Genomic DNA, 17,097 nt, shown 5'->3' with positions numbered 1-17,097 from the left:
TTCCAGAAGAACGAAACTAATTAATTTCTACTTACGTTTATGGCTAGCTGGCAGTCTTAGGCACGTGCCATGAGTTGGATCTCGTACCATGTCTACGCCTTGAAAGGAAAGCGTACGATGGGGAAAGCCTGCCATCTTTCTGGAGCGAGTTGAAATGGGTGAATGACGGCTTTCCATAGCCTCGTATCCTGAACCCCGCTTCATAGCCAGCATTGATCAGTCCAGCTGCATCAAATCACATATCTAACATGTTTGCCGTCCGGCAGCGGCCAAACCATTCACCGCTGAGAGGAAGCGAAGCCACACCATGTGCTATCCCGTCAGAACGACTTGTCTGTTTACTAGGCGCGCCCCGTTTTCTCACTCCGCAGAACAATTGGCCTAGGCTAACTGCCTTCCTGGGCATAGCGTAAAGTCAAATTCGGCCAATATTTTGGTTGGACAGTTGGCTCCTTTATCTACAAGCTTTCGCGAGGAGCTCGTGTTCGACGTTGAACGGCACCTAGTGGCTGCGAATTCCACCCAATAGGCGTGTTGTGAGGAGGGGTCGATCAATGAAATCTTTTATCCAACACAACTTGGGAGGCGAGGGACTTTCTTAGCCTAGCTGTTGGTAAGGTAGGGCTTTGGCCGTTGAAGAGTACGGATGGAAAGCGCATGCAATACACGATCACCTTCGTTGCTGTCGACAATTACGTCGGTGTTACTTCGTCCTGAATTTGGGACTTGGAAGCCGACCTCCTACTGACCTTCCCTCGAGCAATATGTGTTGGGCTTGTATCTTTGTTCTTACCAACTGTATGAAGCAATGCAACCTTTGCCTCATTCGACTCCCATCGTGGTCAACCGTGAGCGCAAAGAATCTCAATCAGCGATCAAATTTATAGACTCTACGCCATCGTCACAAAAAGCCAGACAGGAAACAAGAGCTATAATTCGTGCCCACGCCTCGAAGTTCTCCTGGGCAAGGCTGAAAACGCAAAAGGCTCAATCTGATGTCCGAGTAAGAGCCTCATTTTCGCGGAGAGGCACCACGCCAGAATCTGGGTCAGTCAGGATCAGGCAAAAGCCCAACCAAAATTCGGCCGTCCAAGATCATGTGCTCCAAGACCAGCAGCCAGCACTCACCCCAGAAGAATTGGAAGGCGAGTCATACGAATCACTGCTAAATTCAAGTGCGCCAGCTGCGACCCGATACATTGGCCTGACTGCAGATGTTGGACTTGGTCATTTGGACCCGTTTGAGTCATATCCGTCGAGCTTGCCCCGGGCTGTGATTACCCCTTTATTTGACCAAGGTCAGTAGCTGATCGATCTACTAAAGCTTTCAAACGTCGATATACGTGGTCATCCCCCATCCTGTCATCCCCTGATTCCAGCGTATTTGACTATGTTTGTAATTGTTTTCAGGTTTATTTGGACTAGGCAGACTCTTTTGTTGCCCTGTAAGCGTTGACTGTATGCGTGGTTTACTGATGGGTTCGTGTGTAACCAGTTGTGCAATTTCTTGACCACACATTCCTCCCTGAGCCAAGAGAAACCGAGAAAACGTTTGCACGGCATTGGATAGCTCGATCTTTGCGGGACAAAGTCATATTCCACGCACTCCTATTGAGCCAGATCGTGAGAAATAAAGCTCTCGCGGATTCATCGAACACAGCGAATGATGCACTTTCATCGATTTGCTATTCTGAGGTGGTGCGTGGCGTTAATCGGAGCTTTGAAGATCCAGTGACTCGGTGCGATGATGAGAATATCCTTGCCGTTCTGACGCTGGCGTTTCATGGGCAGAGACTGCATTCTCGGCCCTCTAGAATGCCGAGTCAGGGACCGATGAATGCTTTGCAGGGCCTTGATATCTATACAGGTTATATTGACATTGTGCCCATGCACGTTACCGGGCTGCATAAAATGCTCGCCATGCGTGCTGGTCTTGGAGGCATAAAATTCCCGGGGTTGGCAGCTATGCTTTCTTAGTAAGTGCCCACGACAACTTTTTGTTTGCTCATGACTTTGCCTCAAACCCTTGCCATTGACATTGAGACAATTTTCCAATTAGTGCGGACGTCATGTATTCCACACGCTACTTACGGAGGCCAATGTTCCCGTTCGTATGCAACGGCGATGCAGCCAACGAATTCGCCAACAACAGCCCTCCTCGCAGTACACACCCACTATTTGACCTTGGCACGGGGTTTGGTATCATTGATAAGATACTTCCAGCAGAGGAGGCAACAGAGCTTCGCACGATTTTTACCGATCTCTCTCGGTACACGCTTGCCGTAGATGACTTTGTCATGGGTCGACCAGAAGCTCTCAGTCGCAGAAACTTGGCCAACGAGAGAAATTTAACCCAGCATAATTTGATGTCAAAGTGTCCCGACTTCGATGATCCCGATCATGAGTTATCTGAAGCTTTTTACACTTCTTGTTGGCTGGCTGCTGCTATCTATAGCCTGCTATCCGTCTTTCCCATGGCCCAATGGAACGCACCATTCGCAATTCTCAGTCAAAGATTAAAAGTTCAGATATCATCAACAACGGTGCAAGAAAGATGGAACGAAGTACCATTACTGATGTTGTGGATAACGATTATGGGAGCTATTAGTTCGTCTGATTTTCTGGAACATTCGTGGTACATTTCAGTCCTCGAGCGTCTGGTGTATCGACTGGAGATAAGTTCCTGGGAGGATGTGAAATCAGAATTGGAAAAGTTCCTCTGGTATGACAACATTAGCAGTCCAGATGGGTACATGATCTGGAAAGAAATCGAAAACTCAAGTCCCTTCAGCGCTTAGATGGGGGTAGATATAGCCGGAACCTTCTCTGACCGGGCCACGATTTTGAGGTACTTCCTGAAAAGATATTGCAGCGTAAGCCAAGAGATGTCTACGGTGGTCTGACCAGGCCACGGAAGATTAGCAAACATGATGAGACAACATTCAATGATATTCATTGGTTTCATGTGACTCTCAAAGCTACAAAGCGAGACCGTGATTGCCATGATGAGAAGATGCATATTTGATCAGCATGAGGCTAGCATCAATGCGTTTAGGCTGTTTTGCTTGCAGAGATGCCCTCGTGTTTGCAACGGGATCTCAAAATCCAGTTTCCTCTTTCGTGCCTAGCTCGGAAATGCAACAACCTCACTGGGACAATGATTTCGCCACTCGATAATGACCTCCTCACGACTTGAATATGTCCTCTAAGGCGGGCAGATTGTGAAGTTCTCCTGTAGATGTTCCTTTCAGCGCACTTGCTCGATCACCAGTTCTCTCGATGGATCTTGCTTCAGTGAGATCTGAGAAATCCCTGTTTAGTATGAATGAGGCGCTTCTGGAGACGGAGTCGATATCGTACGATGTCCTCGGGGACTTCCATGATGCTACCGAAAGCCTGAATCTTCCTTACAGAATTGGTCTTGCAAACAATGATAAGCGTGAATTGAGGCCACATCACGCTCCAGGTGCACGAAGAGACGATCACTCGGGGGCCGAGTGGACCAGAACGTCAAAAGGACTTTCTGTGCCACCAAGCTCAGATCGAAAACGTGTTGTCAAGCCTACCAAAGATGGGAAAAGCCACAAGGCATATCCGTCAAAGCACCGAGCTTCTACAACGTCGACTCAGAAGCTCATTCGAATTGCCCGACCTCAACCAACCCCATGGACCATGTTGGGGCCTAACTCGGCCTTGACAGCCTCTGTCCTACCGTGCAATCTTCCGGACAGTTTGCTGAAACAATACTTGCACCAAAGTCAGTTGAATCATGCCTCGCTGCCTTCCTTGATGAAAACTACTACCCAATTTGACTGACTTCAAGCAGTTCCTTACACTCTCGGGGAGATGGTGTCAAGAGGTGCATCGGGATCTGATTATGGGAAAGCCTTCGCCATGAATGTGATGTCCTCTATCACCGCCAGTCCCGCCCTCCTACATTCCATAATCTTTGCTCAGATGCTGTACGATCGTGTTCATCAAGGGATCCATTCGGCCACGCCAATTGAAGTTGAAGTGGGGTCTACGGCCGTGGAGCACCTCAACCGGGAGATAAGCAATCCCAAAAGAGCTGTCAGTGAGTCGCACATCTGGGCAGTTGTCGCCTTGGCCTACTCCGGACGCGTCGCGGTACTGCGATCAGGCCTACAGTACCCGCACCAGTCGTTTCTGAAAGAGCTACAGTCCATCCATGTGTACTGTAGAATGGAGGTCGTGTTCGAGCATGTACTAGGACTAATCAAGATGATCGAAATGGTTGGAGGGCTACAAAACATTAGCACACCGGGCATAGCACAGATGATATCACTGTGAGTCAAACCACCCACCGTATTGACTCTCACGTAGCTGCCTCTTCTTCGTTGTCGAATACCCGTGGACTGATTGACACATTTTTTAACATACACTCCAGGGCTGGTATTATCGGTGCATGCAGAATGGTGCAGAAGCCAATCTTCCCCTTCATCCCCCACACGACTTCATTCCTCCAAGACGGAGAGCTGAATGTGAGCCAAGCGGAATTCGACATTGTGGCCGCCGAACTAGGCAACCTAGGAACTGGCTTCTGGGATGTTTGGGACGTGCGGTCAGCATCCGGGATGTTCGACTTCTTCGCCGTCATCCAGCACGCCTGCGACTTTACAGTGGTTGTGGAGAACTACATTCGTGGCCGGTGGACGTCGAGGACATCTACTGAAATCATGGACCAGCGGAACTACATTCAACATTCCCTCATGTCGTTGAAATCATACAGTGAACTAGCGGCCGACGAAGGGACTGTGGACGAGGTGCACTATGAGAGCGCCCGTCTCGCGGTGATCATTTATTCATTCCTCGTCATCTTCCCAATCCCGCCTGTGGCCGGGCCCTTTGAAACTTTGACTCGGTTATTGCGACAAGAATTGGAACAACACGATCTCAAAGATGGCAGACCGGCAAGATTGCACATTCAATTGTGGGTCCTCATGATGGGCTGCATCGCTTCGGTCGGCTTGCCATGTCGGCCGTGGTTTCTTTCGCAGCTTGCAGTGTACTTGAAAATTGCAAAGGTCGAAAGGTGGCAGAATCTGCAGGAAATATTGCAGACTTTTCTTTGGCATCCCGGAACAAATAATGTTGATGGCCTGGATATTTGGGATGAGATTGAAGCTTGAAACGTCAAGATCTTTTTTGCCGAGTATCTGGCGCTGGGAATTCTTTCAGCCAGGCTACGAACACTAAATACTAGTCTTTTGTTCTTGCTTCACTTTTAATTTCAATTCTAAGATTTTCATCGATGTTCAGAGAACATAAGAGAGTGACTAGTATTCCGGAGTGGCTACATTTATCAAATTACGCAAGCCATCTAGTCTATGGGCTCTCAGAGATGACAAGACATCGCAGATATTCGAGCACAGGTGTAAATAGTAGTTCATGGTAAATGAAACTCTCCAGCGTAACTTTAATATCTCGATGCGATGGATCCATTCTGTGCTGGATTCTCGCAAATCTCAAGAATGCCATAGTGTTCGGGCCTTTTGAGCGCGTGACTTTCACGCTGTCTCGTCTCGAAATCTCGCTATAGGCACCGATGAACGAGATCCATATCAACACATCGATGTCTCCTGGTGTGGGGAATATGGCATCCAGGCAGAGAGGTTCGAGATCTTCCAAGTGCTTTTGTATGTGGTAGAACGGAATGTATCTCATCTGAAGAACAGACGGATCCACAATAGTATGATAGAGAAATTGATGGCAGCACATCAAAGCCACCAAGAATACTTGGGCAAGACTGCTTCTGTTCGTGCCCAGTCTGTGCTCGTCTTCATGCTTTTCCTGTAAGTCACGGTAACTGTCGAGGAGTGAGATATTGAGAAAGTGGTAGCGGAACTGCAGAGATCGTCGAACAGCGATATAAGTGTTGGAATTATGAGCATTCTGGTTCAACAGCACCGTAGCGTGGTACAATCCTCGAACATCCCGAAAGAGTTCCAACACTTCGCTCGGTAGTGTTGTTGCCACAGAGGCTTCGTGTGACGATTGGTTCGGGAGATTGTGAGATGATGTATCTGTAGGGGGATAGTAGTTGTCCCAATCTCGACGTGGCCAGGCTTGAGAGCTGAGCGCCGGTCTGACGAGCATGTGGCTCGAGGCTTGGGTCTCGCCGGCAAGCAGAATAAGCAGTAGCAAATCATCGATGGAGCTAAAGCCACCCAGAAGCTGTACAACCGACGCCATACCCTGAAGGTGCAACCGATAGCTAGGCCAATCTTCAGTACTGTACGCAGATATGAGCAAGCTGATCATCCCAAAAGCCACTAAGCGCAGATCCTTCTTTTCTCGGAGCCTGCGACGAGTTACGGCAATGGAGAAATTGTCGTGTCCCATTGCCAGCAGCATCATAGCCCTCTTCTTGTCACTGTCTTGACAAAGTCGTGCTGCCAGGAACAGAGCATTCGCGTAGAGGCCATGCATCGCCGGCTGGTCAGATATCAGTGTCTGGATCCACCGAGCCCCAGCGTTCTGGCACAGCCGCTCCACGGATCTGTATGTGAAGCTTGTCTGGAAATATGTGATCAACCTGCCATAGAAAGGGGTAACAGGCAGTACAGTACTGGCAAAAGGATCGCCAGTTCCATGTCCGACAGGCTGATATGGACTAAGGGAGGCCGCCTTAGGAAAGCCGTCGACAGGAATTGATTGTTCCGTGACCTGCATCAGCTCGGTTGACTCAAGCGAGCTGCTTTCCATGAGACCATAGGTCCTTTCACCGAAATCCTGGTACTCAGGAGGACCGAAGGCGCCGCCTTGCTCAATAGCTAATTCGTCGTTCCAGAGTTCTGAGGTAGGGAGTGTTTCGGGGCTATGAACTGCACTTGACTCTCTTGAGTTGGCACTGTGAATAGAAGGAGAACACCCTCTGCCCCTCTGGCTTGGCGCCATTCGACCCTTGATGGAGAGTTTTAGACCTGGGTCGACTGCAGGAGAGACCTTGCCGCGCAGTGCCTCTGGCTGGATGATGGAATAACCTGCGTTTGTCACCTTTTCCTGACTCGTCTTGTGCTCCAGGCCTGGGGAAACCTTGTTCAAACCGGCGAGTTGGCCAGCATAGACGCTCCTTGAGTCCGCTTCCGAGGAGAGAGTATTATCGACTGCATATTCCTGTCGACGCTGCAGCTCGTTGGGGAGTATATCCCGGTTACGAAAAGTCAGAATTCGTTTGACACGCGAGTGTTCCTTTGTCTGGCGATTTGATCTTTTTTTCTGGTGAATGTTGCGTTGCACATGGGATCCCACAGTATGTCTGTCAGGGCGGTCAACATTGCCACTTTCATCTTCGCTATACTGATTGATGAACAAAAACATAGTGATCTACTTCAAGTGGATACGTAAATGTCAGGTAGCCTCACTTTGCCACCCAGCCGCTTGATCTTATGGCCTTTACTTATGCCATGAAGCATCAGGATTACTCTAAACCGTTATTTGTCTCCCGACGACTGTCAGTGATTCTATCCACGATTTTGTATAGTCTAGTTCTGGACTTTGGACCTCCAGGCCAATGATCTCTAGGCTTAAACCAAAGGCTGATGGGTTATTCAGCATTGCCATTATTCCCCAGAGAACTTTGCAACTTCCTTCGGGGGAAGTTCTATGTATTCGGAGCGATATCCGTAGGGATACTTGAATAGATCTGGAAGTCGGTATCGTAGTGACTTCGCGATCTATAGCTCACCGTACTCGGTTGTCAGGATCGCGCACCCCATACGGACTCTCCGAAAAATCCACTTGCCTAAATCGGAATACCAATTCAGGAGGCAGGGAACAGAAGCCCAACTTGGCCGTGATTCCTTCGAATTCGACTTGATCCAACTCCATTAGGTATGACACACTCCGTAAACTTGCATCGTTCATTTATGCGGGCGGACTTACAAGGGAGAAGCGTGGTCAATCTCCATGTTTCTTTGGAATGCTCCATCCATTCCTGGGCATCCCCTTCAAGGAAATTTGACAACGTCATCATGAATGAGACAAAACTGAAATCTGCAATATACTGATATCTACCAATCTCAATATCTTAGTATCTCGCTAACGTCACTGTGTCCATGACCCTTGATTATTCAACCACTTTTTGATCTCTTCTCCGATAAGCTGCGGATGGTCCTCCTGCAGGAAATGCTTTGCATGGCCGACACCAACACTAGTGATATTTTTCAACCTACTAGAGATATCCTTTGCCAGCTCAGGAGGTTCTATCTTCCCTGGGTCCGCCCAGAAGTAGAGCTTCGGGAGATCTGTCTCAGCCAGCCACGCCTGATCTTGCTCCGCAGCCTTATAAGACACGGGACTGAAGTCTTTAACTGGCATTAGCATCGCGAACTCGAATAGGGATATGCGATCTTCAGCCGTTAGGAAAGGAGCTCGATAGTGATCCATCTCCTCCTTTGTTAAGTTTCGCACGATTTGAGCTTGGATAAAGTCTTCGATAAAGATGTTGTCATCTACTATCGCCTTTCGCATACTTTCAGTTGAATGGCCAAGTTTCGTCATGAAGTCTGCGTCCGTGTTCGTAGCGTACCAGTCGGGGAAATTGTAGAGATATTCCATGAATATGAGCCCAGCCACTCTATGTGAGTGTCTGTGAGCCCAGTTGAAAGCAAAGAGCGAGCCGAAATCGTGCAGGACGAGAATGACTTTCTGATCTACCCCGAGGATCTGGTCGACTATTCGTTGAGATGTCAATCTCTGTTGTTGATACTTATGCTTTCCTGACCTCAAAGCATTGAAAAGGATTTCGATAGTCTAGAGTACTCACAAAATGATTCCAAATACCCCACATTATTGTCCCATCCATAACCGTCAATAGAAAGTTTCTGCGATGCCCCCATACCGATCAAATCCGGTGCCACGCATCTTGTGCGCTGTTGCACTTCGCGTATGATGTTCCGCCAGATATATGAAGACATCGGCATTCCATGCATGAACACCAACAGTGGCTTTTTACAATCAGCTTCAGCCGAGGGCTCAGTGTCGACATAAGCCATGGTGACATTATCCGCCACGTGAATGTATTTCTGTGTCCCAGCCTGTTTGGCCGAGATGTCTATTACTGGGGATGACATGCCTAGGTGGGACAGGTAGCCTGTCAAACAGAGGTGCAGAATGAGAGTTGAATATTTCATACTTTAGGCTCTCGCTGACTTATGAAGAGCACAAACAAACCACCGTCGTGGAGTCCGAGCACGCCTAAGCGAGCGGTTGCGTGACACCATATACCCTTATTGTACTCGAAGTTTTCGGAAATAAATGGTAGCTTACACTCCACTTATGAATTACCCCCGGAATGGCCAACTCTTATCCGTGGGAAATGATTGCAAATAGTATGCAAGGCTTCCCGTGGATGCCAAGCCCATCGGACATCAGACCATAAACAAACGCGAGATCGATTCTGGGATTTTACGATGCGTCACGCATTTGAAAATGCCACACACAGAACAATTGACGATGCGTGAAAGGCTTGAAACTTTGCCCGAGTCGCTCCAGGATGAAAGCTGGCTATGAACCTTCATCGTTAGTGGCCTCTATCTCTAGTGAATCCCATTTATCTAGAAGCTCACCCAACGTGAAGTCATCTTCACGCATCATATCTTTCGCTAATGTGTAGCTCGGATACTGACTATTATTGAGCGTTTTACGGTCCTCCGAGTGGAAGATACCCTTGGTCACATCAAGCAACTCCTGGTCGAGGGCAGAAGGGAGCGTGACGCCCACTCTCTCTGCTGTAAGTCTGATCATGCCGGCGATGCCCCTCCACAGTACATGATGCTTAGCACCAGCGATCACAAACTTGCAGAACTGGGTGAAAACTGGGACGTTCTCTGGTGTATCCAAGGATTTGATGAGTGTGAACGCACCCACCGAGGCACCTTGAAACAGCGACGGAGCGGGCCGGGCGGTGGTGTAGGCCTTGCTGAAGATCTCTATCAGTGTGTATACCTCCATGACACATAAGATCGTCCGTTGGTCTTGCTTATTCACGAACTCGATGTTGGTAGGTGTTGAGGGTGGGACAACTTCGGGTTTCTTGAGGAATTCCATCAGGGTTATCGACGCGTAATAACTTATAGCGCTGTTTGGTTCTATGAGTTTTCTGTCCCGCTTACTCGGTGGGCGAGATGTCATAAGGGACTTACTGTACTTCCATAATAGGTGGTGCCATGCCAGAGTGGCGCCTGAGCTCGAACGGGAGCTGCGTCCTCCAAATAACCAGCTCTTCGCCGATCGCCTCAGCTGCCGCGCGGCTGCTGTTCATGTCGTCCTTTGAACGAGAAGAGAACAATAGCTTGCTAATTTTCCAGCAGATCATAGCAAGCTCGCAGAGTTTGTTATACATTAGGTTCCAGTGAAAAGTGACTTGCCCATGTTCGGGATAAGGTGACCATTGATCAGTTTCAGCTATTTCGTGCTCGTCGTATGGAAGTCCGATGGATGGTGGTTCTACAGGAGGTAGCTTCAAGAAATTGAGCGAGTAGATCCTAAATACGTCAATATGATATAGTCTGACATGTAGTGAGCTTACGAGGAATAGTTGAAGATAGCCCATGTTGTGGTTCGGGTGGATCGTCTAAGCCGTGCTGATGATGGTGTACTGGGTTTTGAATCTTTGCGGTCTTCTCCTAGCCTGAGGTCACGATACATGTGGGCTATTTGACCCAGCAATGACCAGCCTAAAGCATCGTTGCCACGTATAGTCGCGCTGAAACAAGATTAGAACGCCCGGAGCAAAGGACCGAGTTTGCGTCAAATCAAAATATAAGCTTACTCCATCGAAAGAACACATAGTGCCTGCAGGTTCAGCAGCGATGGTCTGCCCTCTTCCTCGAGCCATGTCCGTCTGGCCTCAGAATGAAATCGCCCGCCCTTGACGCTCTCATTTTCTGGGTCGTCAAAGGCTATAGCTGATTGGCAAGAGTGCTGTCTAGTTCAGTATGCAAAAAAAAAACATAAACCGGAGCGGTGTGGTGTAAGAACTCACCGCGCCCATGCTGATGACAGCATGAAACAAGAACCTGGAGCAGAACGGACTCTCACGATCGCCAGCTCTGCATGCCTCCACAAAATACTTGGTCTCAAACGGTCGCCATATAGGATGCCACCATGTTAAGTATAAAGAGGCCACCTCAGAGACAAAATCATCATTATCAGTGATGTTAGTCCAGGGTTGAGTGGGAAGCTGGAACAGTGGTGCACGACCTATCATTTCACGAATTCCCAGAACCCTTCTTCGTGTTCGAGTTTCAGAAGCTAAGTGATGAATTGTTCTTGCTTCTGCTCTCAATTCATCCAACTCTTCGGAAGCCGCTCTGCTCTGGTCACTGTCATCTTGCTTCAATCGTTCCGCAGTTTGATCCAAAAAGGCGATGATTTCGGTCAATGACGCGTTAGATTGGATGTAGGTGATCAAGTCTCGCACTTGATCCTCCTTGCTATTCCGAATGGTTTCGAGTAGTGATACCACCAGCTGTCGGTAGTGATTTGACTCATCTTGCTTACGTTTTCTGGCAACTGTTCGTCGTCCATCTACATCAATCTGGAAGACACATTCCGTGTTCCGCGTGACGCAACTTCCACATGGTGAAGGCGGCCCGCTGCACTATCATGGCATTCTGTCATCCTGGCAGTCCCGTAGGCGAGCGAAAGAAACCAGGGCTCACCTTGGCCTTCCTCTGTTTACATGACGTACAAGCGACGGCGACCACGTGGCGTCGTGGCTTTTTCAGGCTGACATCCGCGAGGCGGAGCCTATCTCCATTCACATCACTTGAAATTGACGGGGCAGGTGCGAGTTTTCGGTGCAAGTGTCCTGGGGGACTACTCATACCCGGAGATATACCTCCGATCTGCTATCGAAGAAAGTATTTTAGCTGTTATTGGAGAGATGAAAGGAGAAATAATGAAGGAAAGATCGTCATGTCGGGATCTCGGATACCCCGCTAATCAGCCTTGAAGACCGATATCGGATAATTGATTGTCCGCTTTCAACGTTCTAATGCCGTTAGAAGTGTGATTATGTAAGACAGCTTGGCAATTCTTGCGCATTGAAGCTTGCTGTCCACTGATTGAGGATGGTACGCAAGTTCGTCATTGTACCCATCATCCATTAAGGACAGGCCATAGCCACGACTTGTGGTGGCTAATCACTGGTGGTGAGCCGAAGTTGTTCAATGCTCAAGCTAATCCACGCATGGCAGTGAGGATTGCGGATGGCCGTTCCGGTATCACCGCCGCCCTTGTCAAGCGGCTGGTTGCAAATCAATTCCCGCAATGGAGACACCTGGCCGTAACGCTAGTCGAGGTTGATGGCTGGGACAATCGGACTTTTCGCCTGGGTAAAAACATGTCTGTGCGCCTACCATCTGGTCCGGGTTATGTTGCGCCCGTTTCGAAGGAGGCTGAATGGCTTCCACGATTAGCCCCCGCCTTGCCCATCGCCGTGCCAAAAGTCCTGGGCAGGGGGTTGCCAGACGAGGGATATCCTTATCCATGGTCTGTTCGCGGTTGGATTGCTGGTGAGACGGCTGATCGTGGACACATCGAAAACCTGTCGACTTTTGCTGTTTCCGTCGCGAAATTCATCCTCGCTCTACAGCGGTGTGACACGAACGGAGCACCATTGGCAGGCGCACACAGTTGGTTTCGAGGATCCTCGCTAAAGACATATGATGAGGAAACCCGCCGATGTCTTGCTCGACTCAGTGGTCTTATTGACACCACGGTGGCCGCAGCGGTATGGGAAGCAGCCCTGTCTACGGAATGGACCTCACCACCGGTATGGTTCCACGGAGATATTGCGCCTGGAAACTTGTTGGTTCGAAATGGAAATCTTGAGGCCGTCATTGACTTCGGCTGTGCTGGCATCGGTGATCCTGCCTGCGACCTTGTGATTGCGTGGACAATGTTCTCTGGTGCGAGCAGAAATGCTTTTCGTGAAGCTGTTGGTCAAGATTCTAATACTTGGACCAGGGCGCGAGGTTGGGCCCTCTGGAAGGCTCTCCTGAATGTCTCAAATGATAAAGACGATTCTTTCCGTATCACCACATCTCGTTCCATCATACGGGATATTCTCATAGAGTATGAGGCTACTGCTCGATAAGTCTACATTTTTGCGAATTTCGAGTTCTGTTGCTCATATCTAGGGTAAGAGAGATCATAACCGCGCTACATGGACTAGAACTCACAGGCCTACTTGATGATTTCAATAAATTCATACTCCTTCGCTGGCCTCTGGCCTTCCCTCTTTGCTGGTGCCTCCCTGTCGCCAACCTGACTGATTGTATCTCAGTAGTGGTAACACCACACTTGTTCCCGTGAGACTTGGTTCAACGACCATCCTTCGAATCACAGTGCCATGGGCGCCGCATTAAATCAGCTGATGAACTCGGTCCGAAACTTGGTAGGCTTACTGAACTTGCCGAGACGGTATGCTGTGGACGTTGCTTATCCCAAACCCTAGCCATCTGACCTCTCACGGTTGCTCCTCCTGTCAAAGATTTACTCTTCCTCACACCGGCCGTAGATCTGCACACTTTTGCACGTGGGTAGCAAATGGACATACTCAACTTCCTGGGTGCAAGTATAGGTGAAGCTCTTCGCCTGATTAGTGACCAGCCGTCCACAGTCTGCGTCAATATCGTGTTTGCATGCGGCATGTACGTGGAGTTTGCCTTTGTGACGAAAGCCTTGCACACATCGTGCTGGATAGGCTGGACATCTGAAAACATAGCCGTTCGCTGAACAGTCGAAAAATGTTCTGCATCGCTTCGTATTCATAGTATCTGGGTACACCGTCCTCAAAGCATGCCTGATCTCTGATTGTGTGAGCTGCGGGGTGTTTTTCGACCAAAGGTTGATAAGAACAGACGGAGGAGCGGCTTGTGTGACTGTGCTGGTTGATAGCGTCGGCTGGAGTGTCAAATGGGGTGTTGGAGGGTTACTGATCACTTCACAAGACTTAGATAGTGGAAGACCATCAACGTGGATGTTTTCATTCAGCCATTTTTCTGCATCGAATGGTTGCGCGGCCATGTCTGGCAGGAGAGAAAGTCTTGGGGATAGTGGGAAGAAAGGAATATGTCAAACATAAAATCACGGGCGGGTAGGTAAGTGACATGAGCGGGATGAAGTGAAGGTGAGTTGAAGTAAGACTGAAGGCACTTTCGTTCCTGAAGTTTGTGGCACGATCATCAATTCCGTGAAATGTACAAGGCAAGAACCACAAGCGTGCCTTCCACGACGTCTTATTTGGTCAACATCTTCAACTCTTCGGAATGTTAGATCTTCCGCTGCTTCCTGGAGAATAACAAGCTCATTGGGTAGAGCGCGATCAAAGGACGAAGGCGACGCCCCAGCCATTGAAACCGATCGTGGTCCACAGTAACCGCACTTCCACTTCTTCAAGGTCCTCGAGTATCGGGACCACAGGTCCTCGCTATTGTCACCCTTCTGCTTTCCCAGGCTATCTCCGACCTCATCTTGATCACGACGTGTCTCCAAGCTGTTTCATGCGAGATTAGCTTTGAAAGAGTTATCTATTTATTCGACAGGGTCACTTCAAAACTAGTGCTCTGGCAAGTATATGAATGGAAACCCCATATTCAAGCCTCGCCAACTATGAATATGGGTGCCAAATCATTAATTCAGGTCAGGGAAAAGAGTGGTACGTTGGCTTATGTCCCCGGCCTCTAAAGATTTTCAGAAAAATCTTAGTAAGACAACTTTGAAATTACCAAAGCCACGAGAGCCACCAGAGCCACCAAACTCATCCATCCTCAAATTATTCTGGCTGGGGTTCGGCTTACAGTGCTACCATGGCTAAGTAGATTTATAAGCGAGCGTTCTGGGCAGAGTGAAGCGCATTCCTGCAATCCACCCGTCCAAGGACAAGTGATCATCGGAATGACTAAAAAGCCACTCTGTTGCTCCTGCTACTGAAAGCCGAAGGTGATGTGGTAGGTTCGCCCTGCATTGGATGATTGGAGCGCGGTAAAGACTCCACCCCAGTGTCAAATTAGTATGCCAATATCCGGCTCTCGGCTCTACACCAAGTATTCGGTTTGAGCTCGCAAACACATTGACCCGACCTGAGCTTTCAGACAAAACTGGCAGGCAGGAGGATCGGAGTAGAGCTCACACCTTCAGCATCTCGATAGCTGAGTATCGTGATTGACAAACAGCTTTCTATACCACTGGCAGGCTAGGTGTTTTCTCGTGGTCTAGCAAGAATACTCGACAATTTGACGTATGAGAAATATACGCTTTGCTTCGACTTTATTAATTAATATCCGTGCCATTACTCAAGCACAGTAAGAACTCCATTTCTCACGAACCCTCTTACAACAACTAGGCCCATTTCCATGGGAGACGTCCCTAACATGAACGAGGCAATTGCGGTACGCCCCTCCTATAATTGGAGCTTGATTTGGAAAATCACTAAACATTACTCACAGTGCTCCCTTTTGTCTACGATACGACCATCACTTACTCTTCTTCCTGATGAACCAGAATATGAACGAGCAAAAGCTGCGTTTTGGAGTTCTACTCAAACCAAAAGTACTCCTGCGGCCATTTTCCAACCTCGAATGGCTGCAGATGTGTCGATTGCTATCATTATTCTCAAAAAAACCTCTTGCCGGTTCGCAGTAAAGAGTGGCGGGCACGGCAAATGGGCAGGAGAATCCTCTATCAATGGCGGTGTCTTGATTGACCTGGCAAATATGAAGCAGATCAAATTGTCTCAAAAGCAGTCTGTGGTTGCACTTGGGCCAGGCAATCGCTGGGGAGATGTTTACTCTGCTTTGGAACCGCTAGGTCTGACGGTAGTGGGTGGTAGAGCTTCTGGAGTAGGAGTCGGCGGGTTCCTGCTGGGGGGTAGATACGCACTTTTCCATGATATCTGAGGGCTTTTTGCTAATCAGGGCATTTCTAGGTGGAATCTCTTGGTACTCAAATCTTTACGGCTGGGGTTGTGACAACATAGAAGCCTATGAAGTGGTTCTCGCTGATGGTTCAGTCGTGACAGCAAGTGAAGACGTGTTTCCAGATTTATACAAAGCACTACGAGGAGGTACTGGTAATTTCGGTATCGTCACTGCATTTTTCGTCAAATTATATCCCTACACCGGCATGTGGGGAGGTACAAAAACATTCAAACGCCAATATAGCGACCAAGCGACGAAGGGCTTCATTGATATTGGTTCAATCAGTGATTCGGTAGACCCCAAGTCCTTCTTCATACTCAGCCTCAGCACAACTGAGGACAAATCATGGGTATGGGGGTCGAGTCTCATCTACTGTGACACGAATGTCAACCTTGCCTGCTTCAATGCCGTTGAAACCATACCAACGCTCAACAACGAGTGTCGTGTGAGAGATCAGACCGAATCTGTGGCACACCTGCAGTCCTACTACCCGAATTGGATGCAATACTCCATCTGGACTATGGCCACTAAGGTCGACCTTATCACGCTGCGCATATGCTGTGCAATCTGGGAAGAGGAGATGGATCCCCTTCTCCATGAGGTAGGAGACCTTGTCCCAGTGCTCGCAATACAATATATCACGTCAAAAGTCATCGAGGGTGCCGGACGTAGCGGTGGAAACGTTACCGGACTTGCAGGCACCCAGCCTTTTGTTATGTATAATTCTGAACCACGCTGGGCTCACGCACATGACAATCAGCGTGTGATCTCACATATCAAGAGAGCATTTGAACGAATGTCCACCGAGTCAAGACGGCTTGGCACCAACCATGAATACAGATACAGCAACTATGCCAGTGAATATCAAGATGCCATTGTTTCTTATGGGACGGATTCAAATGAGTTCTTACGCAAGGTCTCAAACAAATATGACCCCAACGGAGTATTCCAAAAGTTGCGATCAAGTGGCTTTGATTTTTCAGGTCCTCCTAGAAAGATCCAGGAACTTGAATATGGTGCGAAGCTATAAACTCATCCTACAATTGAATCTGAGATCTGGTGGATTTGGGGAGAACAATGCAATCTTGATCTTGTCTACTGAAATGATATTGCTTAAATCAATTGATTACTGCTTCATGTTTATGGT

At 48.6% G+C, this 17,097-nt stretch overlaps 7 protein-coding genes across 7 annotated transcripts; 4 read left to right on the top strand and 3 right to left on the bottom strand.

Moving 5' to 3' along the window:
• Nucleotides 1-2,069: 2,069 nt before the first annotated feature.
• On the top strand, nucleotides 2,070-2,798 carry LTR84_006561 (uncharacterized protein; the record flags this gene model as incomplete). Its single annotated transcript, XM_064850122.1, has 1 exon — nucleotides 2,070-2,798. The coding sequence occupies one exon, from the start codon at nucleotides 2,070-2,072 to the stop codon at nucleotides 2,796-2,798; it is 729 nt and encodes a 242-aa protein (XP_064703009.1).
• A 481-nt stretch (nucleotides 2,799-3,279) lies between these two features.
• On the top strand, nucleotides 3,280-5,150 carry LTR84_006560 (uncharacterized protein; the record flags this gene model as incomplete). Its single annotated transcript, XM_064850121.1, has 3 exons — nucleotides 3,280-3,757; nucleotides 3,827-4,307; nucleotides 4,409-5,150. 3 exons carry the CDS (start codon nucleotides 3,280-3,282, stop codon nucleotides 5,148-5,150), a joined length of 1,701 nt encoding a protein of 566 aa, XP_064703008.1.
• Nucleotides 5,151-5,346: 196 nt separating this feature from the next.
• LTR84_006559 (uncharacterized protein) lies at nucleotides 5,347-7,341 on the bottom strand (the record flags this gene model as incomplete). Its single annotated transcript, XM_064850120.1, has 1 exon — nucleotides 5,347-7,341. The coding sequence occupies one exon, from the start codon at nucleotides 7,339-7,341 to the stop codon at nucleotides 5,347-5,349; it is 1,995 nt and encodes a 664-aa protein (XP_064703007.1).
• A 726-nt stretch (nucleotides 7,342-8,067) lies between these two features.
• LTR84_006558 (uncharacterized protein) lies at nucleotides 8,068-9,017 on the bottom strand (the record flags this gene model as incomplete). The annotated part of the gene is made up of 2 exons (XM_064850119.1): nucleotides 8,068-8,696; nucleotides 8,789-9,017. The coding sequence occupies 2 exons, from the start codon at nucleotides 9,015-9,017 to the stop codon at nucleotides 8,068-8,070; spliced, it is 858 nt and encodes a 285-aa protein (XP_064703006.1).
• A 511-nt stretch (nucleotides 9,018-9,528) lies between these two features.
• LTR84_006557 (uncharacterized protein) lies at nucleotides 9,529-10,671 on the bottom strand (the record flags this gene model as incomplete). The annotated part of the gene is made up of 3 exons (XM_064850118.1): nucleotides 9,529-10,102; nucleotides 10,167-10,508; nucleotides 10,553-10,671. 3 exons carry the CDS (start codon nucleotides 10,669-10,671, stop codon nucleotides 9,529-9,531), a joined length of 1,035 nt encoding a protein of 344 aa, XP_064703005.1.
• A 1,546-nt stretch (nucleotides 10,672-12,217) lies between these two features.
• Nucleotides 12,218-13,126, top strand: LTR84_006556 (uncharacterized protein; the record flags this gene model as incomplete). Its single annotated transcript, XM_064850117.1, has 1 exon — nucleotides 12,218-13,126. One exon carries the CDS (start codon nucleotides 12,218-12,220, stop codon nucleotides 13,124-13,126), a length of 909 nt encoding a protein of 302 aa, XP_064703004.1.
• A 2,278-nt stretch (nucleotides 13,127-15,404) lies between these two features.
• On the top strand, nucleotides 15,405-16,980 carry LTR84_006555 (uncharacterized protein; the record flags this gene model as incomplete). Its single annotated transcript, XM_064850116.1, has 3 exons — nucleotides 15,405-15,422; nucleotides 15,480-15,900; nucleotides 15,959-16,980. 3 exons carry the CDS (start codon nucleotides 15,405-15,407, stop codon nucleotides 16,978-16,980), a joined length of 1,461 nt encoding a protein of 486 aa, XP_064703003.1.
• Nucleotides 16,981-17,097: the final 117 nt, after the last annotated feature.

The sequence above is a fragment of the Exophiala bonariae genome (genome assembly GCF_035927105.1).
Source record: "Exophiala bonariae strain CCFEE 5792 chromosome Unknown scaffold_25, whole genome shotgun sequence".
Taxonomy (NCBI): domain Eukaryota; kingdom Fungi; phylum Ascomycota; class Eurotiomycetes; order Chaetothyriales; family Herpotrichiellaceae; genus Exophiala; species Exophiala bonariae.
Note: the sequence above shows the minus strand (reverse complement) of the source record. Positions and strands in the feature narration are given on the sequence as shown.